Source organism: Hyaena hyaena, unplaced genomic scaffold (assembly GCF_003009895.1).
Source record: "Hyaena hyaena isolate Hyena2069 unplaced genomic scaffold, ASM300989v1 scaffold_483, whole genome shotgun sequence".
NCBI classification, from domain to species: Eukaryota; Metazoa; Chordata; class Mammalia; order Carnivora; family Hyaenidae; genus Hyaena; species Hyaena hyaena.
Window position 1 is genome coordinate 1,264,105 of NW_024081117.1, and position 24,771 is coordinate 1,288,875.

Genomic DNA, 24,771 nt, shown 5'->3' on the forward strand with positions numbered 1-24,771 from the left:
ACTATAATGTTAGAAATTTACATAAGGATGAAGAACTAGAAAACATTTCTTCATTTCACCAAGGAAAAAATAATAATGAGAGCAATGGATGCTTTTCCACAAAGTCTTGTGTTCAGAAAATTTTACCCACATAAAAATGACATCTTTAGTTCAATTTTGCTTAGACAAGAAGCTTTTTCAATTTGCTTAGGATAATAATTCATTTTTTTTTTTAAGTGTATTTATTTTTGAGAGCGAGAGCACGTGCATGTGAGCGGGGAAGGGCAGAGAGAGAGGGAGAGAGAATCCCAAGCAGGCTCTGCACCGTCAGCAAAGAGCCCAATGGGGGGCTCAATCTCATGAACCATGAGATCATGACCAGAGCCAAAATTAAGAGCCGACACTTTACTGACTGAGCCACACAAGCGTCCCTAATTCATCTTTTTAATAGCAACACTCCTTGAGTAGGCTACTATTTTACACTGATATTATAAAGGAGTAAAGAATAATAATTTGCGCCATAAATGGAACAGTTCCCTCAATTTTCATTACACCTAAACAAACTCTAGGAATCAGAATCTTTTTCCATTAAAAACTCACACTTCTCACCCAGTCTCTCATTTGCATTCTTTTTCCCCACAGGAAGCAAAACAAAGCTCCTCACACTTCATCAAAACTAGAACACAGAACTAGTGAACAATTAGAATTACTCTAAGAAAACATAACTTAGAGAATTTGAATTTAGGCTTTAACTATTTAGAAATGTCCTATTTAACATCTTAAGCAACAGTACCTAAAGCATTACAAACTAATATACTCTCATTAGGGTGGTTATGACTATAGTTTCCATATATGTTTTTGTATTCAGGGATAATGAACATGATTTAAAAAAAAAAATTCATGATTGATATAAAAGATCAGTCCCGAATAAATGAACTAAAATCTGTTAAATACAAATAGGTTAAGTAAGATCATCTCAAAGCAAAGTTTAAAAGACTTAGAAAGCTTTGGTTGAGACCACAGAGACAAAGTTCTAGGCTTCACACTGTTAATGGCATATTTTGTCCCTCCGGTGGCCTCCCCTAGAAATACTCATTAAAGCTGTAAAAATCAAAATATTTTTTTTTCCTTAACACATGAGATAATGCAGAGGTCCCTCTTTCTGACTTAAAAAATTAACCAACCAACAAAACAAAAACAAAAACCCAAACAACAAATAAAAGCCCTATTTGCCCAAACAAGCAAACTGTTAACAGGACAAAACCTCCAAACCCTCTATTTGTAAATGTGCACTCACCAGTTGAAGTTTAGAGGGAAAACCCAAACAATTTCAAATTCATGGATTTACTGCAAGGACCCGACACACTTATTCCAAGGCAGGTTAGTAATATCTCATGAGGAAGTCTAAGCTCTTGTGGAGATTTAGTGGATAGTCTGACCAGACCTTGGAGGGTACTTAGGAGACACCACAAAAATTAGGAAGTAGGAGGGAAATCCTCAAAATAATTATTTGAAGAAAAGCCCACAGTTCATCAGAAGCCAAAACATATGAAATTCTATTCCACGTAAGAAATACTGACTTTAGGTTTCCACGTGACTTAAAGGACATACAGCACAAGGTAACTCTGTATTGTTTTTAAGACTAAAGTAATCTCTAATCTTAAGAAACTCAAGATGAAGGAATAAAGGTGGACAGACAGATAAAAGCGTATTCTTCAACTTTTCTTCATTGCACAGGGAAATCCCCCTGAAGTAAGAATAAGAAAGTTAAGTAAGCTGGAAAATATTTCTCACTTTAATTGTATTTTCCTTTATTTTTTTATTTTTAAAGATTTTATTATTATTTTTTAAAGTTTACTTATTTTGAGAGAGACAGAGAGAGAGAGAGAGAGAGTGTGTGTGTGTGCGCGCGCGTGCACACGCGTGCTGGGGAGGGGCAGAGAGAACCCCAAGCAGGCTCCATACGACCAGTGCAGAGCCCAACACAGGGCTTAAGCCCATGAACTGAGATCATGTCCTGAGCCAAAATCAAGAGTCAGATTCTTAACAGCCTGAACCACCCAGGTGCCCCAAGATTTTATTTTTAAGTAATCTCTACACCCAACGTAGAGCTCAAACTCACAATCCTGAGATCAAGAGTCTCATATTCCACTGACTGAGCCAGCCAGGTGCTCCTGTATTTTCCTTTAAAGCCACATTTTAATATTGATGTAGGTTTCATACAACTAAGAATGATACAGATTTTAAGAAGCAACCTCAGCTTTTACATAATTCCTTAATCACCATTATGAGTCCTTGTCAGATTGGGCTGTGGACGAATGAGATAATGATTTTCAACCTTAACTTACAGAGAAGCTTTCAGAGCACTCAACACTTCCTGTGATCTTATTTAACACAGAGACTACAAACCCATTTCCATTGTCCATTCTTTAAAAAGGCATGCATATTGGGGTGCCTGCGTGGCTAGGCAGATTAAGCGTCTGACTCTTGATTTTGGCTCAGATAGTGATCTTGTGCTTTGTGGGTTCGAGCCCTGTGTCAGGCTCTGTGCTGACAGTGGATAGCCTGCTTGGCATCTTCTCTCTCTGTCTCTCAAAATAAATAAACTTAAAAAAAAAAAAAAAAAAAAAAGGCATGCATACTTACCCAAGTTTCAAACCACTCTTTCCTTTGCCATTTCTTATAAACTGAACTTTAATTTTAGGGTCTTTAATAGCAACGCCTGGTTAGGCTATTATGAGGACAAGGCTACTTTTCTAGTAAACTACATTTTTAATCCCACAAGGTGGAATATTAAACAAATCATGGTTTACTTACAGAAAAAGATTCTAAGGTTTATAATCTACTTTATTATAAAAAGGAATTGATTTTTACATGCAATTTATGGATGACAGACTATTTAGAAAAGTTCAAATTCATCAGCTTGAAAATATACCTCACTGAAGTATACTTACTTATAAAAACATACTTCCTTTGCCATGTGAAAATCTGGTGTTTAGTTCTCTAGATTTCTTGATCAGAGCTTTTTTCTGAGCTTCATCAAACTGGCTAACTTTGAGATCCTTATCACGATCAAATGGTATTCTTTCCTGGGGCTTATTTTTCTCTTCAGCAGCCTTATTCTTTAATTTCTTATGATGAATGTCCATAAGAGATTCTGATCTTTTTGATTCCTGGGGACAGCAAGAGAGTAGAAGTGAAAAACTCTGTTTGTATAGATTATGGGCAGAATATGATCATGAAGCAAAATGATTAAGCACTGATGATGAATATTAAGGAGGGTTTTTTACAAACCCTAACAGTTTTTGCCAAATCCAAGACAGGATCTATGAAGCAAACATGTATCGGGGCAAATTCAATTCAGCCAAAATGAAGATATCTACTAATTACCATCACACAAACACACACACACACACACACACACACACACACACACACACAAGCAAGATAGAGGGGAAACAAATGTTTAATAACTATAATGAAAAGCATCCTGCGGTGTGTCACAGAGTCCAAACCAAGGACACGGCTGAGAGAAGAAGAGCAAGTACATCGTTACTTAGGAGCCTTTAGGTTAAAGTTTCATGGATGCGTGGGTCTGTGAAGCCCGAACAAATGGATGGGAAGGGAAGGGCACTGCCAGGCTGAAGTGAGAATATGGGCAAACCAGAAAAATAATGGCACGGAAGTGATCAAATTCAAGGCCTATTCAGGATATACGGTGGCATATTCCATATGCTAAGAGATTTGTATTCCTTTCAGATTTGTTCCCTCTCCTACAGCTCTCATTTTCTTTCTTTTTAGTGGGGACAGGTGCTCATATTTTCAAGTATATCTATAGTAGGATGAGTCAGTCTGAGCAAAGGCAACTGGCTTCATCAATCAGAGATTCGTTGTAGACCGTTCAGTATTGACTGAAGTACAAGAAACCCCTAGATCAAATGCAGCAGCAGATGTAGGCAGTACAGACTGGCAGATTGCAAAGTGGGGCATAGGCATATGTGGGCCTGGGGGCTACAGACAGTGGATTCCACATGCTGGGAAGGCATGGATAATTTTAAGATTATCTACCTACAACTCTCAACCTCTTCATGTAACCTCACTTCTTTTTTTCTTAATTTTTTAAAAATTTTTTAATGTTTTATTTATTTCTGAGAGAGAGAAAGAGAAAGCATGAGTAGGGGAGGGTGAGAGATAGAAGGAGATACAGAAATCAGAAGCAGGCTCCAAGCTAGCATCAGCACAGAGTCTGACGCGGGGCTTGAACCCACAAACCGTGAGATCATGACCTGAGCCGAAGTCAGACGCTTAACTGACTGAGCCACCCAGGCGCCTCTTGTTTTTAAATGTTTTTATTTATTATTGAGAGACAAAGAGAGACAGAGCATGAGTATGGGAGGGGCAGAGAGGGGGGGAACAGAGAATCTGAAAGAGGCTGTTAGCACAAGGCCCAACGTGGGGCTTGAACTCACAAACCGTGAGATCGTGACCTGACGTGAAGTCGGACGCTAAACGGAATGAACCACGCAGGTGCCCTGCATGTAACCTCACTTCTAATTGATGCATCTTTTTATTTCAATCTCTCCCCTTTTATTATAGTCCTCTACCACTTAACAAGGGAGAGGCCTCTCAGAATCTTCCTGTAAGAACACTGCCTAGGAGAGTAAGTCTCCATGGTTTCAAACAAAAAATGTGAAATACCGGCATGAAGGAACTTCCTGATTGAGAAATGGAAAGCCCAGGAGAACTCTGTGTTCTTTTGTGTCTGAAACCTGTTTCTATTAAGTGTGTGGTGTCCCTCAGATATTGATGTTTTGCTTTTTGTTGGAACGTTCTGTGTTCAGACACTGAATAGATGGGCAATGGAAGAAAGGGCAAGTTTTGCTTAGCAACCACATCTCTTCCAGGCCCTATCTTGTTAAAAAATGGGAAAGCAAAGAAGCAAAGAGAGCTCTGTGAAAGCAACAGAACAAGGCGTTGGTAAGAAATGCTAAAACTGGTAGCATCCTATTTCATCCAGGAGACAAACTCATGATACCTATCTATCTACTTTAGAAATAAGAAATGTCACTGGAATAATGATGAACCCATGTATTTGAATGGAAAAATGAAGTGAGAGTTTATGATAGAAAGTAAGTCTTGGCTGATTTGACAACCAGAACTGACTTTGTCAATAAGGTTATATGGCAGTTATTCCCTTGCAATTGAATAAGTTCCATCTGGAGCTGTAGGTTTTAGCAGAATGTACAAAACATATTATGTTAGTTGAGTATTTATTTGAATTACCACTATTTCCATCTTCTTACTCCTTCTCACTCATTTCATAAATCTTAGTAAAATCTTTAGAAAAAAATAGACTTGCAAGTCAAGTGCTTTCCAATTCTTTATTTTCAGCAAAACTGAAGGAGATTTAAAAGATTTGTTAATTATTGCGAAGAATAAATAAGCTATCAATACATAGAGCATGGAGAATTAGGAATTTAAGTTCTGGATTCAGAAAAATATGAGTTGCAATGATGGCCCTGCTAGTTTCAACACTGGTAATCTTGGGCAAACAATTTGAACACCATTTTATCAGCTGTAAATGGTAGTAATAATTTTCAAGTATTTGGGTGGGGAGGAGTTAAATGACATAATTAAAAAGGATTCAGTACAGTGTCAGATGTATAAGAATCACTCATAAGTGCCACTGTGTCAGATTTACTGAGCATTTACTCTATTGTCGTCTTCACATTACCTCTGCAAACTAAAAGTTATTCTATTATTTAGATTCAGAAAGAAAAATTAAGAAAGTAAACTAATGGGGCGCCTGGGTGGTTTAGTCGGTTAAGCGTCCGACTTTCGCTTAGGTCATGATCTCGCGGTTCATGGGTTCGAGCCCCACGTCGGGCTCTGTGCTGACTGCCAGCTCAGAGCCTGGAGCCTGTTTCAGTCTGTGACTCCCTCTCTCTCTGACCCTCCCCTGCTCACGCTGTCTCTCTCTCTCTCTCCTAGAAATAAATAAAACATTTAAAAAAAAAAAAAAAAGAAAGTAAACTAATTGGATCAGTGTGAAAAATACTGAAGGAGGTCCTAATGAGTTCACAGTTGAGAGATCATTAATAATTTCTGTTAATAGATCACTATGAGGTTTAAGTAAATAACTCAGAAATTGTTTAAAGAATTGAATGGATTGCTGTAACAAACTGCATTCCATTCTCATCCACTTCTTTATGTAAACATAATCCCTTCCTTCATTCCTTCCTTCCTTCAGTAAAATAAAAACTGAAAACATTACATGAATACAGTAAAAAATCCTACAGATATCCTATAAAAAGGATTTTACATTAATATATATCATACAAAGTGGAATATTTCTACAGGCAGATGTACAGGAAAAAAATTGAGGTAAAAAGGAAGACAGAAAAAAAAGAAACAAGAAATATAAGAAGAGCACTGAAGGATACAAAACAATAAAAGCTTCTATATTTTATTCTTACTTACATTGTATGAGGATACCTGCTCAGCCAATCTCTTTTCCCTTCCTGACAATATATGTTCTTCATCCTTCTTATTGAATGACTTCTTTGCTTCCTGTGTTTCCTGAAGAATGAACACAGGTTGTTAACACATTACTGAACCGTATAGTTAAGAAAAAATTAAAAAAAAAAAAAAAAGGAAATACTATTACTTTTACTCAGACTGAGTAAATAAGAGACTAGAGTAAGAGTGTTGAATCTTTTCCCACTAGGCATATAAATATAGTTGGTAAGGGATCAGTTTATGTACTATTCAATGATTTTCTTGAAAACAAGAAGAAAACCTATTCAAATCAATAGAAAAACCTATTCATTAGTTGTGTGTCTCAAACTCACAAAGGAGTTTGACAAATAATGATGAAATGTGGGAGAGGAAATTAGGCTTTAAAAGAAATCCTAGAGGGGGACCTGGCTGGTTCAGTTGGTAGAGCATGCAACTCTTTAGCTCGGGGTTATAAGTTTGAGTCCCATGGTGGGTATACTGATTACTTAAAAATAAAGTCTTAAAAAAAGTAAAAAAGAAATCCTACATTATTTGTTTTTAAAAGCAGTAATATGATTCTTGAGGGAAAAAAAGAAAAATAAAGGGTTTACAGTTTGGAAAATAAATAATAAAACTATCTTTATTCACAGATGACATGGCTGTTTATGTAGAAGACTCCAAAGCATCCATGAAAATACTCCTGGAACTAATAAGCAAGTACACTGGAGCAAAGCTGCAGGATAATACAAGGTCAATATACCAAATATACCAACAATGGACAACTGGGATTTGAACTTAAAAAAATTTGACAGTAGTGTATACACAAGATGAAGTACTTAGATTTCCAACAAATTTTAATTAGAAGAAAAAAAAATTCTAGAGAATAGTGTCAACCAGGGTTGAGAAAAGCCCACATAAGAACAATTTAAAAGCTCTGTTCTCTAAGCATATTTTAATACTGCTGCTATCTGCCTAAGAAAACCAAGAAGGTCATCTATAATGTTTATCTGAATAATGTATAAAACAGGGGCGCCTGGCTGGCTCAGTTGGTAAAACACGTGACTTTTGATCTCAGGGTTTGAGTTCAAGCCCCATACTGGGTGTGGAGCCTACTTAAAAAAATGTACAAAACAACAGTATATTTGCTAACGTATGTTAAAAACATAGGAATAGCTCAGTTCTTATTTTCCCATACAAATTTTCCTAGAAAACATGCTTTTGTTTATTAATATTAAGGGAAAAATGATGTTATAGTAAGATGGTGATAAAAACCTGACCATTTAATATTAAACATTAATAGATCTAGTCAAGACTGGGAGGTAAGTTAATAATAGATGTCAGTCAATTCTATTTATTTATTTATTTATTTATTTATTTTAAAGCAATGTTTGTTTATTTTGAGAGAGAAAGTGCTTGAGCAGGGGAGCGAAAGAAGGAGAAAGAGAATTCTAAGCAGGCTGTGTGCTGTCAGAAGGAGCCCGACACATGGCTCAATTTCATGAACCATGAGAGCATGACCTGAGCCGAAATCAAGAGGCAGAAACTTAACTGACTGAGCCACCCAGGCACCCCTCTACCTAACATTTCAAGAATTAATACCTATTCTTAAACTATTACAAAAAACAGAAAAGAAAACTTCCAAGTTCACTCCATGAAGCCAACATTACTCTGAAACTGAAACCAAATAAAGACACTACTACAAAAGAGAACTATAGGTCAATATCTCTGATGAGCATAGATGTAAAAATTCTCAATAAAATACTAGCAAACTGAATCCAATAATACATGAAAAAAATCATTTTCTATGATCAAGTGGGGTTTATTCCTGAGTTGCAAGGGTGGTTCAATATTTGCAAATCAATCAATGTGAGACATCACATTAATAAAAGGGTAAGAATCACATGATCATTTCAATAGATGCAGAAAAAGCATCTGAGAAAGTATAACATCCATTCATGATAAAAATCCTCAAGAAAGTAGGTGTGAATGGAGGGAGCATAGCCTCAACATAATAAAGGCTATCTATGAAAAATCCACAGCTAAGATCATCCTAAATGTGGAAAACAGATTTTCCTTTACTGTCAGGAATAAGACAGGATTGTGCACTTTCAGCATTTTTATTCAACATAGTGCTGGAAGTCCTAGCCACAGCAATCAGACAACGAAATAAAAAGCATCCAAATCGGCAAGGAAGAAGTGAAAGTCACAGCACAAAAATCAATGTATAGAAATCTGTTGCATTTGTATATACCAATAATGAAGCAAGAGAAAGAGAATTTAAGGAATTAATCCCATGTACAACTGCACCCAAAACAATAAGATACATAGGAATAAACCTAACCAAAGACGTGAAAAACCTGTGCTCTGAAAACTATAGAACACTGATGAAAGACAATCAAGATGATACAAAGAAATGGAAAGACATTCCAGGCTCCTAAATTGGAAGAACAAATATTACTATTCAAAGCAATCTACACATTTAATGTAATCCCTATCAAAATACCAACAGCATTTTTCACAGAGCTCAAACAAATATTCCTAAAATTTGTATGGAACCACAGAAGACTCTGATTAGCCAAAGCAATCTTGAAACAAAAACAAAACCAAGTTGGAGGTATCACCAATTACAGACTTCAAGTTATATTACAAAGCTGTAGTAATCAAAACAGTATGGTACTGGCACAAAAACAGACACACAGATCAATGGAACAGAATAGAAATCCCAGAAATGAACACACAAGTATATGGTCAATTAATCTTTGACAAAGCAGGAAAGAATATCCAATGGGAAAAGGAATGTCTCTTCAACAAATGGTGCTGGGAAAATGGGACAGCCACATGAAAGAACAAAACTAGACCACTGTCTTATACCAAACACAAAAATAAATTCAAAATGGATTAGAGACATAAATGAGAGACTCAAAACCATAAAAATCCTAGAAGGGCGGGCGGTCTGGGTGGCTCAGCAGGTTGAGTGTCTAATTCTTGATTTTGGCTCAGGTCAAGATCCCAAGGATGGTACGACTGAGCCCCATGTCAGGCTCTACGCTGAGCATGGAGCCTGCTTAAGATTCTCTCTCTTTCTCTGCCCCATTCCCTTGCTCTCATGCTCCCTCTTAAAATAAATAAATGAAATAATAAAATATTCTAGAAGAGAACATAAACAGTAACTTCTCTGACATTGGCCTTAGTAACTTCTTCTCTAGATAGATCTCCTTAGGCAAGGGAAACCAAAAAATAAAATACTAGCACTACATCAAAATAAAAAGCTTCTCCACAGTGAAGGAAACAATCAACAAAACTAAAAGATGACCGATGGAATGAGAGAAGATATTTGCAAGTGAGATATTGGATAAAGAGATAGTATCCAAAGCCTATAAAAAACTTATCAAACTCAACACCCCAAAACCAAATAATCCAATTAAAAAATGGGCAGAAGACCTACAGATGGCCAACAGATACATGAAAACATGCCCAACATCACTTATCATCAAGGAAATGCAAATCAAAACTATAATGAGATACCCCACACCTGTCAGAATGGCTAAAATCAACAACACAAGAAAAAACAAATGTTGATGAGGATGTGGGGAAAGGAGAACCGTCTTTATTCTATTGGTGGGAATGAAAACTGGTGCAGCCACTGTGGAAAAGAGTATGGAGATTCCTCAAAAGGGTAAAAATAGAACTACCCTGTAACCTGGCAATTGCACTACTAGGTATTTATCCAAAGAATACAAAGATACTAACTTCAAGGAATACATGCACCCTGATGTTTATAGGAGCCAAATTATGGAAACAGCCCAAGTATCCATCAATTGATGAACAGATAAAGAAGGTGTGGTATATATATAAATGGAATATTATACAGACATAAAAAAGAATGAAATCTTGTCATTTTCAGTAATACAGACGGAGCTACAGCTTATTATGCTAAGCAAAATGTCAGTGAACAAACACCATTATGATTTCATTCATCTGGGATTTAAGAAATAAATGAGCAAATGAGGAAAAAAAAAAAGGCAAACCCGGAAACAGACTCTTAACTATAGGGAACAAACTGATGTTACCAGAAGAGAAGTGGGTGGAGAGATGGGTTAAATTGGTGATGGGGATTAAGAAGGGCACTTGTGAGCATCAGCGGTTGTACGAAGTGCTGCATCATTATATTGTACCCTTGAAACTGCTATTACACATATGTTAACTAACTTGAATTTAAAGAAAAACTTAAAATCTGTCAAAAGGGAAATTTTGCTAAAATCTGCTGACAAAAATTAGTCATAAACTTTACACAGAATGAAATATACAAGAAAATGAATGGCTCTCCAATACTGTATAGTTTATACTATAAATATAAGTCTGTGGCACTATATGCTTTATTTTGTTAAGCTTTTATTTTGAGAAAGAGCGAGAAAGAGAGAAAGAGTGAGAAAGAGAGAAAGAACAAGCCTCAGTGAGAGAAGGAGAGAGTCCCAGGCAGGCTCCGCACTATCAGTGCAGCATCTAATGTGGGGCCTGAATTCACAAACCATGAGTTCACAACCTGAGCCAAAATCAAGAGTCAGATGCCTAACCAACTGAGCCACCCAGGCCTCTCTGTTAATATAGAATACCATACAATTTAAGGAGTATTAATAGTCCCTTTAAGAGTTTGCTGTAGAACTGAACAAAATATTTTCAAGTACCAAAAAGAAAAAGATCTAAAGAACTGCATCATAGGGCCTAAAATCACTGTGTTGTTTGATTTCCATTTGCTCCATTTTACTGTAAAATTTTCCTCTGAAGAAGTGTCCCTGCATATCTGGCTGTAGGCTAGACATGTATTTACCCATAGTGAGGAACAGAAGGACAGAGAAAAGCAAACTGAAATGGAAACATGAATAAATCCATGTAAACAAGGGAATGTCTTTTTGGGAAACAATTTTAAAGGCTAAATTATAAAAACCTCAATATATTATGTTAATAAAACAACAGTTTAAAAAAAAGACTAGACAGGCACCACCACACTAGTCATTCAAAGTGTGTGGCTCACTTCCACACCACCTCTTTCGTTGCCTCTTCTACCCCAGGGTGTTGGTTCATCTCAACTTCCTATTATAACTCTTAGATTTCCTTTAATCTTCTGGACAAAGAGAACTTACAATTTTGGCACATATGTAAGGTAGGGTGCTAAAATCTGGAGACATTATCATACCATCTACATTTTAAGAATAACCCAGGGGGTGCCTGGGTGGCTCAGTCAGTTAAGCGTCCGGCTTCAGCTCAGATCATGATTTCACAGTTTGTGGGTTCAAGCCTCACATCCATCTCTGTGCTGACAGCTCAGAGATTAGAGCTGTTTCGGATTCTGTGTCTCTCTCTCTGCCCCTCCCGCGCTCATGCTCTGTCTGTCTCTCTCTCTCTCTCAAAAATAAACACTAAAAAAAAAGAAAAAAGAATAACACAGAGTATTTTATAACCAATTCTCCACTAAAATGAAAACTCCATAAGAAGCTTTTCCAGGGCACCCAGGTGGCTCAGTTGGTTAAGCATCTGACTCCTGATTTTGGCTCAGGTCATGATCTCATGGTTTTTAAGATCGAGCGCTGCATAGGGCTTTGTGTGCCAGCACGGAGCCTGCTTGGGATTCTCTCTCTGCCCTGCCCCCACGTGTGTGCATACACGCTTGCTCTCTTTCTTTCTCTCTCAAAAAATAAATAAGCTTGAGAGAGAAATAAAAAGAAGCTTTTCCATTTTGCTATTACCTGCAACCAAACTGAATGCCTTGGCAGAGAAGGTGTTCAATTTATTGTTACAGAATGAAAAGTGAAGACCTCATAATTCTTGGTAATGATGGACAAGATAAGCAGAGTGGAGGAATGAATGAAGTGTGGAACTATGTAAGTCAAAACTGGTAAAGCTATAGGCATCAGGTGCCAATTACTCAACCATTTAAATTTGAATTAAAGGGAATAAAAACCACCAGATGGAGTAAATTTAAGAAGTTGTAAAAAAAAAAAAAAAAGAAGTGGTGCTGGGGGTGTTTCTAATTTACAATGGTTCAATTCCTAATTTATAATGGAAGATTTTGTAAAAAGTAGAGTCAATAATGCATCCTATCCAAACTTCTTTTCTTAGTTAAAAAAAATTTTTTTTTACATTTATTTATTTTTGAGAGACAAAGTACAAGTGGGAGAGGGGCAGAGAGAGAATGAGACACAGAATCCAAAGCAGGCCTCAGACTCTGAGCTGTCAGCACAGAGCCCGACATGGGGCTCAAATTCATAAGCTGTGAGATCATGACCTGAGCTGAAGTCGGGCACTTAACCAACTGAGCCACCCAGGTGCCCCAAACTTCTTTTCTTTTTTGGCAAATTATTTAATGTACTAATCAAAGTGGTTCTTTTTTTAAAAAACTGAGGTATAAATTGATGAAGCATTTTATTAGTTTCATGTGTACAACATAATGATTTGATATTGGTTATATACTGTAATCAAAATAAGTCAACATCCATTACCATACACAGCTACCAATGTGTTTTCCATTTGTGATGAGAACTTTCAAGATCCACTCTCCTAGCTAATTTCAAATATGCAATACAGTATTATTAAGTGTAGTTACCATGCTGTACCTTATATCCCCATGAGTTTTATTCACTTTATAACTGGTAAGTTGTACCTTTTGACCCATTTCATCCATTTTTGCCTCCCCCTCCTCCAGGCAACCAACAATCTATTCCCTATATGCATGACTAGGTTTTTTTTTTGTTTGTTTTGTTTTTTGGTTTGTTTGTTTAGATTCTGCATAGACAAGAGATCATACAGTATGCAGCACTATAGACAAAAGCATTTCTTGCGTATCTTGACAGTAACACAAAGCTTAATGCACCTGAAGTAAGATCATTTTGTGAGAGAATCTCTATGTACCACTTAACCTAAGTGAATCTGTGGCTTTAGTTTCAGGGAGACAGTATGATGTTGCATAAGGACTAGGAATTTAGGATTATAGAAAGGTCTAGAATAGAATTATTATTCATTACTTACCAGCCCTCTAATTCCAGAAAAGTGGACCTCATAAAAGTTAGTTTTTCTCTCTATATAAAATGAAGTCAGTAAGTTCAGGTCTCTGGGTTTTCTCAAGATTTAAATGAGATAATTCATTGGGAAACAGTAAGCAATTGGTGTCACTTTCCTTATTTTCTCTCAGGGAGAAATCTATACTTTCCCTTTGGAATCGTAATTTAAAAAACAGTACCCTTAAATCATCATGCCTTCTATCTTTTCAAAATACAGCGAACGTGGGCAGAAATACAGAGACAGACAAGCTCTCACCTTAGCTCTCCTCTCCCTGTCAGCTGGAGTGTCTGTCCAGACAGACCGATCTCCAGATTTGTCCTCGGCCCGCCTCTTAAAAGTTCTGGGCCCAAGACCAAAGTCTTTCATTTCTGGAGGGAGCTCAGTCATCCATGACTCTCTTGTAATTGGTTTAGATGAGTCCTTTAAAAGAAGAAAGAAGTCAAACAGTGGAAAAAAAAAAAAGTAGACTGGAAAGTGTTTGTGTGTAAGATACTCTGTAAGTGGTCATGTTTCTCAATTGAGGCTTTAAGAGAAAGAATTTAATATAAAGAATTGATATTTTGTCATATAGGTTACAATGACCTCATCTAATTTATTGTTCTTTAGACTCTGTTATCTTTTGCCACACAGAAATTTTTAAATAGGCAAAATTTGCCAGTCTTTTCCTTTTACAGTTTCTAGGTTACCTTGCTCCTAAGTTTTCTTTATATACTTATTGCATATATTTTTATTTATATTATTTACATTATGTTATTATTTCCTTACATTATTTATATACGTAATGCACCTATTTTCTTTCATCTGTATTTTAAAATTTAGATTTTTAATCCATTTAGCCAATTTCTCAGAGTATAGTATATTTAAAACTTACATCGTCTCCTCTGGTCAGTTTTTCTTTCATTCGTTGGGCCCTTTTTTCAAACTCTGTTGTCACGCTGTAGTTAACTGGTCCTTTTGCAGGCATGGGTCCAACAATATCCTCATCTTCACTGCTATCTGTTTCCTTTTGAAATAAGACATTACCTCTAAACCAGGAGCAGAGCTAAGATTATAGAAAATGATCTCTTTGCTGAGATATTTCCAACTCATCAGTCTTCGGTTTAGACATTTTCTCAGAGACAAAGACTTTTTCTCATTTCTTCAGATTAGTTTAGATTCCCCTGTCATGGTTCCTTTGTATTTTGTCTTACCTTTTGAATCACTAATAATGTTAGATGTTTGTGTAATGTCTATAGTTCCCACTGCCCTACAGGTGTGATTAGTGTGATTATCTGGGACTATGTCTATCTCACTCATTCATTCAACAAATACTTCTGAATGTCCTCTAGGAAGAAGAAAAAAATCTCTGTTCTCAACATTCTAGTGGGAAGGAGTCAACAATAAACAAAAAGCAGTAACATATGGTATATGAGGTGGTGACAGATGGTACGGAGAAAATTAAAGGCTGGAAGGAGAGATGGGTAAGGGGAAGAGGAGTTAGCAATTTTGAATTAGGGGGCCAGAAACGACCTCACTAAGGTGACATTCCAGTCCCGAAGTGAAGTTCTGAGAGGCAAGCCACATAGGTATCTAGGGGAATACCACTTTGGGAAGACTTTGCAGGTATGAACACTCAGGGGTGGGAGCCTGCCCGGTGTATGTGAGGAGGTACAATAGGGAGCATAGTGTGGTCTTATTGAAGTAACAGAGAAAATCATGGAGCTCAAGGAGATCGGATTATAATGTGTATCTGTAGTTTTTATTTTTTATTTAAAAAGTTTTTATTTTGTTTAAAAAGAAAAACATTTTTTAATGTTTATTAATTTCTGAGAGAGAGACAGAGGGGAAGAAAGAGACAGACCGAATCTGAAGCAGCCTCTAGGCTCTGAGCTGTCAGCACAGTGTAAGGGCTCTGGTTTTTTACTGTTTTAATTTTTCATTTTTTAAAAGTAATCCCTACATCCAACATGGGGCTCAAGCTCAAAATGCCACAATCAAGAGTCGCATGCTCTACTGACTGAGCCAGCCAGGCACCTCGGGGTTTGGCTTTTATGTAGAGGGAGGAGAAGCAATGTGATAGTTCTGAGTGTGAGTTAGTGACACAATCTGACTTCATTTTACCCAGGCTGCTCTAGCTGCTGTGTTGAGAGCAGGTAGCAAAAAAACAAGGTTTAAAATATCAAGACCAATAAACAGATGAACTCTGATGTTGACTTAGACTAGGGTGGGAGCAGAAATGGTTGGGACTGTGGATGTCCTTTGAAGGTGGGAGCAACTGGACTTGCTGATGGACTCATTCCTGTGACCATGTGCCTGATACCATGTAGGAGGTGCTCTCTAAGTGTCTGTTGAAGGAAGGAGTAAATGACTCTGAAGTTCATGGTCTTAACCACTGTATTATATTTTCCTTAGTAACAGCCACAGTGTAACTGCTCAGTTCTCAGTAGAGACGAACATCCAGGAAGTTACTGCAGAATAACAGACTGAACAGGTGATCTAAAGCCTGAAGAACTGGGTTAAGGGGCACCTGGCTGGCTCAGTCGGGAGAGCGAGTGACTCTTGATCTTGAGATTGTGAGTTTGAGCCCCTCACTAAGAGCACAAATTTACTTTAAAAATAAAAAAACTTGAAAAAGAAAAGAACTGGGTTTAAGCTTTGGCTTCGATTAGTGCAAACTGCAAGCTTGGGTAAGTTATCTAATTTCTCTGGTTTTAAGTATCTGTAAGATGGTGGATCATATCTATTTCATAAGGTTACAGAGAAGATAAAAATAATATCCATATATGGGGAAAAAGCATTACATATTATAAAGTACTCTACAAATCTCAGCTACCGGTAAGGACTAGGCCTTGAACAAGAAAACAGATTTCATACTTGACTTTAAAATCATTGACCCATCTTTTCATAAAATCACTTTACTACCAGCTTTGTTATACACAGGCACCAAAGATGGATAGGTAAGAACTAATTTCAAGGTAAAATCATTATCAAAAAATTCCTCAGCTGTTTCTTTTTCAGGTCAAGTCACCATGATTCCTTAAACTTTTCATCATGTTCTATTTTCTGGCACTTTAAACCTTCCCTTCAAGGATGAGAAGCATGAATAGGTAACATCCTGTCAACATGTAACTGCCCGTTATTTTTCTAACATCTCAGTTCTGTGACAAGCTTTTGATTTCGTCTACCTTACAATCCTAGATTAATGTGAATGTAACTGCATATTAGTTACATTTGATTATAGTTTATCAATCCAAATGATTATAGTTATCACTCTGCAAATTCTTGAGTTTGTTACATCTTATTCTTTAGTCAAAAATTTTCCAAACCTCATAGTTGAAATATGATGATACTTGTTGTCCTGGATCATCTCTGCCTTTGTCACTTTTCTGTGTAGATTTAATAAAACCAGGTGGTAATGCAGGACCTATTATAGGCCTGAAAAATAAAATGTACCTTTAACATTCTCCCTGACTTTCAAAAGTAGTTTTTAGAATAAGAGTTCACAAAAAAGAATAAATAACCAAATAATAACATATATTGAAAATGAGAATTTCATTTAACATATTATTTGTATTTTATAACCTAGTATTTTTCCATTTAGTATCTTAAAAATATCTAATTTTCTCATTTTTATTTTCTATTTGTCAATGATAAGATACTAAACCAATAATTCTTAACAGCAGTGATGTATACCCACTTCCTAAAAGAAATCCATTCAATAAAAATATTTTTCTAAAAGTCCTTATTAAGAAATAAATACTGTGAAGATCTTTTTCTATTTTGTGCCTTGGCTTTCAGTTTTGATATTCACCGACCACTGACAAGTACTTTAGGTGTGTTATAGTTATAGTTAGAATTCCTTAAATATAAATTGAGCTCTAAGAACACAAGCAGCTCACATATACAGAGATGTTGGCAATTTATGGTTACGTGTGCCATGGTGGTATACAAATCTGAGCACTGTCCTCACTAACAATATAGTAATGATGTGGAAGTGCACAAGAATAAAAAGTTGTTTGAGACCTACAGACAGAGGAAAAGGTGCAGTGCTAACCACATTTCACCCAGAGCACTTTTCTGTTTCCTTCAAACAACCCCGGTCAGTATAAGTAACTCCATTTTCTAGGTGAGCAAAATAATGCCCAAGGACCCTACCAACTAGTAAGTGGTAGCACCGGAGTTTGAACCCTGGGCTCCTTGATATCAAGTTCATTTTCTTTCAAGTTGCCCTACTGCTACATTTCTGAGGGAACTGATATCAGTCCAAATGGGAAAAGTGCGTAAAATCTGGGGCTTAAAAAGAGAAAGACTTGCTTCAGGGAAAAAAAATAACAGAGACAAGATATTTTCTACTCTTTTTCATAACTTTTAAGTTTCTTCATTCTTTCCTTTGTACCGATGTTTCCCCCAGAGATGTCACTGTGCCAGTATTACCATCCCAGATGGCAGTGAGGTCCTAAGCTGACTTTTCCAGGTTGCACTGTGTTCAATTAGTCTCATAGACAGGCTTCCTGGCAGAGGAAAAAACGGTATTGAGTCAGAAGGTCTGGGTTCTGATCCTGACCACTTAATAGTCAAATATAACTCTCAAGAAAGAAACTGCTGTACTTCTAATAATGTGCTTTCTTGAAAAGAAGGTTATGCCCCAGCGGTTAGCAAATGCTCTGTAAAAGGCCTGAGAGGACATTTTAGGCTTTGAGGGCCATATATAGGTCTCTTAGGCATGCCTGTCTTTGTTTTTTAAATGACCCTTTAAAGATTATTCTTGGCCTGGGGGCCATACAAAATCAGGCAGTAGAGAGTCTAGCCTGGTTACTTCCAAAAGGTCCAAAGTTAAATGAAAACTGGAGCTGAAAAATAAGATTATAAAGTTTGAATATAAAATATACAAGTCTTTTTGACTTGTTCTTGCATATTGGTAACAGTACTCTGAATTATGAACAAGTTGGTGTACAATTTCATATTCAGCATTAAAAATTTTACAATTCTGAGAAGACAAGAATCAAGACTTAACTATATGCTCACCTGGGGCCAGGCATCGTGTAAGAGGCACACACGCAGACACACCTATGTGCATGTACGTAAATATGAAATCTCAATCACCACGACAATTTTGAAAGGTATGTACTGTTACCCTAGTTTTCAGATGGCAATTTTGAGGTACAGAGAAGTTAAGTTAGTCGAATTGTTAACGTGGCACATGAGAATTATTCTTTCTGTCACCAAATAACTAAGAAAGTATCTGACTTTAATGTTAAATGTTAGGATTCCAGTCCCAGGCCCACTGCTTACTGTGTGTGCAACCGTATCTATTTAAAAAAAGGGGAAGGAGGGGTAACGTTCCACTCAGTTTACCATAGAACACTCTTGTGAGCATCAACTAAGGGATGTGAAAGTTTTTTTTAAAAAACTACAGAAGTGTTTATAGGCATGTAAATAGGCATTTTTGTTACAGGAAACAAGTTACTTTTCCCTATGCATTTCAAACGTTCTATAAATCTGTAAGTTAAAAAACAATTTTGGACAACTCTTTACTGAATCAACAAACACTAACTGAAATAGTTGGAAAAGACTGGACTGAAATACTACACATTGTCACCTTGGAGGAGAGTCATCCTGCTTTTTAAATCCGGGAGGAAGAGCTGGTCCGAAAAACCCTTCATCATCATCGTCGTCATCCTGACTTCTCCTCTGCTTTCTAAAAGCACAGTAGTACAGCTTTATGCAAATTGTATTCCACAGAGAAAATTTTAAGTCTTAAAGGAAGTGTCAACTCCAACTAGTTGTATAAACACTGAAACCATACGTTGATCCTGCCCAGGAAGAACAAATGGACACCACGGTTGATCTAATATTAACCTTTCCCTGGAATTTATTTTTGGCCTAAAATAGTGACAGATTGGTTAATGCTCCATGGCAGTAGTTTTCTGTATTTTCTATAGAATTAAAGATTCCACTTTGCTGAAGTTTGGAATAGTTTATTTGCTGAATGTTTTTGAGCAAAAAATTTCATGCTAGTTTTTATCTCATTCAGGAAGGTTTTAAGTTGTGATTTCTGTCTTATCTTTAAAATGCATCAAAAAACCCTTGCTACCCAATACTAAACAAATATTCCATTTCTTATTTACATGGACCTATGGTAAGGAAGGGTAGTTAGTGGGCAATCATTCATTTAGTTAAGCAAAAACCATCCACTGAATAAATAACTTTTAAAAGAAATCCTATGGCTAATTCAGTACATGTACTTAGTCACTTCAGTAATACCTTAAGAAAAAGTCTTTTGTATAAGAATTGAATTGAAATCCTAGATATCTCCACAACTATCTACTACTAGAATAAACTTCTTTCTAGAAGGTATAGTTCCTGAGGAAATGCCATATGAAACAATTTCTTCCTGTGCTGTAAAAATACAGATACAGCATTCCTGATTATCTATGCCAGCCAATGCATACTAGGTTTGAAGCTTGGTTTATCATTCAAGTGACTGACCTTGCACTTGGACCAGTGTCATCTTCTTCAGATTCTTGATTTCCTTCTTCGTACAATGAACTACTGTCCTCGTCACTGTCTGATGACTCTGAGCTACTGCTTTTATAATTAGGGGGCAGAGCTGGTCCTGCAACTATAGAAGATTTCTTGTGTAAGTTGTAACTGGCCACAACTGTTTCAATGAATACCCTGGCTGACACTTTATACTTTCTTTTATATTTTATAAAAGTATATATTTTATATTTTCTTACACTACGTATCTTCCCAGTCTTCTCTGGCTATCACTTATTACGAACTTTTATCTCATTTGTTCCTGTTTTGTGCACAAAAAAACTAAGGGAAGGGATTCAGATTACAAATGGAAGGACTGGCCTTAGAAGGTAGTGCACCTTATCTGTTGTAATCACAGGAAAGACAAAAAAGCTGGGCATAGATTCAGGAAGTTTTCAGGCATAGTGACCGAAAACAGAGGAAGTTCTTTTAAGATGGCATTTACTCTTCCAGTGAAGTAGAGGGAAAGATAGCCTAAGGGAAAAAAGAGGCTTTTTAAAAAACCATGGTTGATACTAGAGAAAGAGAGCTGCATAGGAAAACCCTCTGAGGACTGCTGGGCAGAGCTGAGAACCCAATTAGGGAGGAGACAGTAACATTTAGTTACATTATCTTGTAGAATTATTAAGTTTTTTTCTAGCAGCATTTGGAAGGCTGGATGGAGGCCCATGAGAGGTAAACATTTGGACTGATCCAGAGCTAGGTTTTCGCCAGATGAGTTTAACAGGATACCCAATGGGTAAGGCAGTTGAAAATACTGCAAGACAGTGGATGAACTGATGGACCGTGAAGTCTAGGTCAAGTAGGGGCAGAAGTAATTAAAAGGAGGAGGCCAAAAAGGATAGAAGGCAGAGGCTGCAGAGCTCACTGAGGTTAAACAACAACAACAAGTCTAACAAGAGTAACTTGAGTGAGAATGATGGCTGAATAAGGGGTTCTTGCTGAGAAAGAAATTTGAGTTTAAGTCTTCAGAGATGGAACAGAGTCCAGTGTATGATTACAAATGCAGTTGAAATTAGTGGAGATGATGGTCAGTGCAGATGAGGAGTCTGAAGCTGGGGTCAAAATAGCGAAGGCTCCATCTAGCTTCTACAAGCAGCACTTGGAGTACATGGACTGGTCTTGAGAAAACATCTCTACACCCCTCTCCCCGAGTTTTCTAATGACATGATCTTAGGGGACATTTCCCAGCATTCAATATTCCAGGGTATTTGAGTAAAATTAATTTGTCCCATCTTAGACCTGTGTGCTCACTCCCTCCTCCAAGCTCTGCTAGTAATCTCTTTCAGGGGGTAGCTGAGTGTGAGGAACATGGGGCAGATATCAGACTGGGTTCAAGAATTCCGACCCGAGGGAAATTCTGGCGCACACTACATGGATGAACCCCAAAGACATTACGCTAAGTGAAATATGCCACTCAAAAAAAGATAGATATTGTATGATTCCACTTATTTGAGAGACCTAGAGTAGTTAAATTTACAGAGACAGAAAGAAGAAGGGTGGCTGCCAGGGGCTGGGGGACGAGGGCATGGGCACTTACTGGAAATGGATAGTGGTGATAGTTGCACAATGTTAATGTACTTAGTAATTAACTGTACACTTAAAAGGTGGTTAAGATGGTAAATGTTTTGTATATTTTACCAGAATGAAAAAGAAAAAAACTAGATGCGTATTTATGGTCATATGATTTATAAAGAAGGTGACATTATAGTGCAGTGGGGGAAGGGAGGATGTATCAGTTGGATACCTGTAAGGAAAAAAAAAATCTTCACCCCTACCTCACGCCATACACAAGAATCAATTCCAGATGGACTGCAAATATAAATGTGAAAGATAAAACAGTAATTCTCATAGGATAAAACAAAGGAGCACAACTCTGTAACCTCAGTGGAGGCAAAGACTACTTAAAAAGGGTACAAACAGCTCTAACCATAACAGAAGAAAAACTAAAAAACACAATGTATGGAAATTAAAAACTTTTGTTCATTAACACATACTAATGAGAGTGAAAAGGCAAGCCACAGAATTAGAGGAGATATTTGCAATATGCATAACTGAAAAATGACTTGTCCAGACTATATAAAGAACTCAGCAACAACAAAAACAACAAAGAGCTCAACAGGTCAGTAAGGAAAGACAGAAAGATCAGTGGAAAAATGAACAAAAGCTGGACACACACCCAAATTTCCAAAAAACTTATGAACGGGTAGTCAACTTCAGTTGTTACCAGAGAGATACAAATTAAAACTACCATAGCTACTACTACAAACCACTATATTAAAAAGACAGAACAAACCAAGTGAGAATATGGAATGATGAGAATTCTCATACATGCTGGTAGAAGTGTAAATTGGTGTTACTTTCGAAACTGTTTGGCAGTATGTACTAAAGCTGAATGTATGCATATCCAATGATCCAAACATTTCAAAAGGAATGCAACATGTGTTCACCAAAAGACATGTACTATAATGCACAGCAGCACTTTATTAACTGCAAAAAAAGGGAAACTACTCAAATGTCCATCAATAATAAAATGGATAAGTAAATTGCAGACCATTCACATAACAGACCAATAACACCCATAATAATTCACCAATGTGATGAATCTCACAAGATAATGTTATACCAAAACATGAAGCCAGTTACAAAAGAGTTCCTATTGTACTTCTGCATTTACAGGAAGCACACAAAATCAATCTATGGTAAGTCAAGGAAGTAGTTACCCTTTGGTTGAAAGAGAGATGGGGAGGCAGGTAGTGACTGGAAAACGGCACAAGGGGAACTTCTCTGGTGTGATGGAGTGTATTTCAAGGACACTGGTACTGAAAAACTTCATAAGAATCCAGATAGAAGAATAATGAGATAAAAAAAATATTACAACACTTTTTGGCAACAGTTTTAGGATCAGCCATCTAGGAGGTTATGAAGGCAATGGAATTTTAGTAGGAGGGATTTTATGGGTTAAAAATGACACACTGTGTGCAAGATACTGTGCTTGGTGAAGAAGTGAAATCAACAAATGTCTACCAAGGATCTTTCACGGGTCAGGCAGGGGTTAAGCTTGGTCAAGACAGAGGGGGCCACACAAATCCAGTGTGAAGCGCTAAGCATAGGGGTGAGAAGAGAAGGAATGCCCAAAAGAAACAGACCTGAGAGAGTGAACAGAGAAAGGAGTACCTAGAATAAATGCTGTACCTAGAATGATGGAAGCAAATCATAACAAAAGCATCTATTTGGGAGATAGTGGTTATTTACCTGCAAATCCTGCATTGGTTTAAAATCAGGGAATATGGTGAACCAAAAACAACATACATGTAGAAACCATACTAAAAAACTTGGTTAATCCCACTTTTCTTAAAATTTGATTGAACCCATCCTTCCTTGCTAAAAATAAAAATATGACTTTTTAACAGTTATAACAGAAAGGAGATCTGGAAGAAAATCCTCTAGGTAGAAACATGGCCTCCAGGTAGTCAAAGAATGAAAATTAGATTAATAAATGGGAAGGTTACTCTTTACTCTTTTCCAGCTTTGGTGTCCATCCCAGTCTACAAATTAGAGCAAACATTAAAGGAGAAAGATACACATCAACAGTCTGAAAAGCATTTATTTGGCAAATACAAAGTACCCACACCGTGTTAAGGCTAGAAAACCATACTATAATGGTGCAAGCAGATATGCCGGTAAATTATTCAAAAAAGTATATTAAATATGTGATGTAATTAAATGGAAGAAAACCCCGTGGGGGAAATAAGAAGGCGTGACAATGCCTGGGAGAGTCTGGAAATGCTTCACTGAAGCCTTCACTGGCACTGAAGTTGGGCCTGGGAGCATGGGGTAGGAGTTTGAGATGTTATGTCAAAAAATGCAGAGTGAGGCCAGAAAAAGCCTTAGAAAACTGAGCAACTGCGCAGAAATTGGGGCCAGTTCAGCACTGGGCTGTGTGTGTCAGGTGCAGGGCCAGGACGAGAGGCTAGGAAGGCAGGTTGGGGGCTAGGGAGCAAAGCATCCCCTGTGAGAGCCAAGAGCATTGTTCGTCAGAAGGCAATAGGGCACAGAGGTTAGAGCACTGGCTGGGTTCCAAATTGCGCTCCACCACTGACCAGCTGTGTGACAGGGGCGACAGTCTGGGCTTGTGTTCCCGTTTATAACTTGGAAATGATAATCTTTACCTTATAGGGTTTCTTGGAGAATTAAATGACTGCGTATCGAACGTTTAGCAGTGGATCCAGCCCATTAAACGTTAAATGGGAATACAACCTCATTATAATGATTGATTATCAACCCCCAACCCCCTCCGGCGTCACCTCTCCGCTACTGCTACGGCTAGAGAAGCAAAGTTAGCTCCGGGCCGCCGCGCACACTTGCCACTGCTCCGCCCTTTCAGGCCTTAGACCTCAGTTCCGAGAGCGGGGCCGGCCCAGAAAAGGGGCGGGCAGGCCTGGCGGGCAGCGTACACGCCGGCCGCTTACCAGGGCTGGGGTCTCGCTCCTCGTCCTCTGCCGCCCCGTGGGTCTTGAAGCCGGGCGGCAGCGCCGGCCCGATCAGATCCCTCGCCATCCGCGGTGGCGGACGCTGGTCTAGCATACAACCCTACCCACGCAGCGACAATCCTACCCGAAAGGCAGCCCGGAATCCGCCGCAAACGCAGGAAGTTTTTCCGGCGCCGACCAATGACGTTGCAGCCCGTGGTTGGCAGAGTCGCGTAATTCGCAAGAA

At 37.7% G+C, this 24,771-nt stretch overlaps 1 protein-coding gene across 2 annotated transcripts; it reads right to left on the minus strand.

Annotated features, from left to right (window-relative positions):
• Positions 1 to 348: 348 nt before the first annotated feature.
• Positions 349 to 24,714, minus strand: GPALPP1 (GPALPP motifs containing 1). 2 transcript variants are annotated; one of them, XM_039254367.1, is made up of 9 exons: positions 24,525 to 24,714; positions 20,002 to 20,134; positions 19,112 to 19,210; positions 16,839 to 16,947; positions 14,405 to 14,536; positions 13,789 to 13,953; positions 6,460 to 6,558; positions 2,934 to 3,152; positions 349 to 1,726 (listed from the first exon to the last, which is right to left on the minus strand). In XM_039254367.1, the coding sequence occupies exons 1-8, from the start codon at positions 24,637 to 24,639 to the stop codon at positions 2,934 to 2,936; spliced, it is 1,071 nt and encodes a 356-aa protein (XP_039110298.1). In that variant the 5' UTR covers positions 24,640 to 24,714; the 3' UTR covers positions 349 to 1,726. The 2 variants fall into 2 exon arrangements, with proteins under 2 accessions (XP_039110298.1, XP_039110297.1); XM_039254366.1 differs by lacking the exon at positions 349 to 1,726 and having other exon boundaries at positions 2,809 to 3,152; positions 24,525 to 24,713.
• Positions 24,715 to 24,771: the final 57 nt, after the last annotated feature.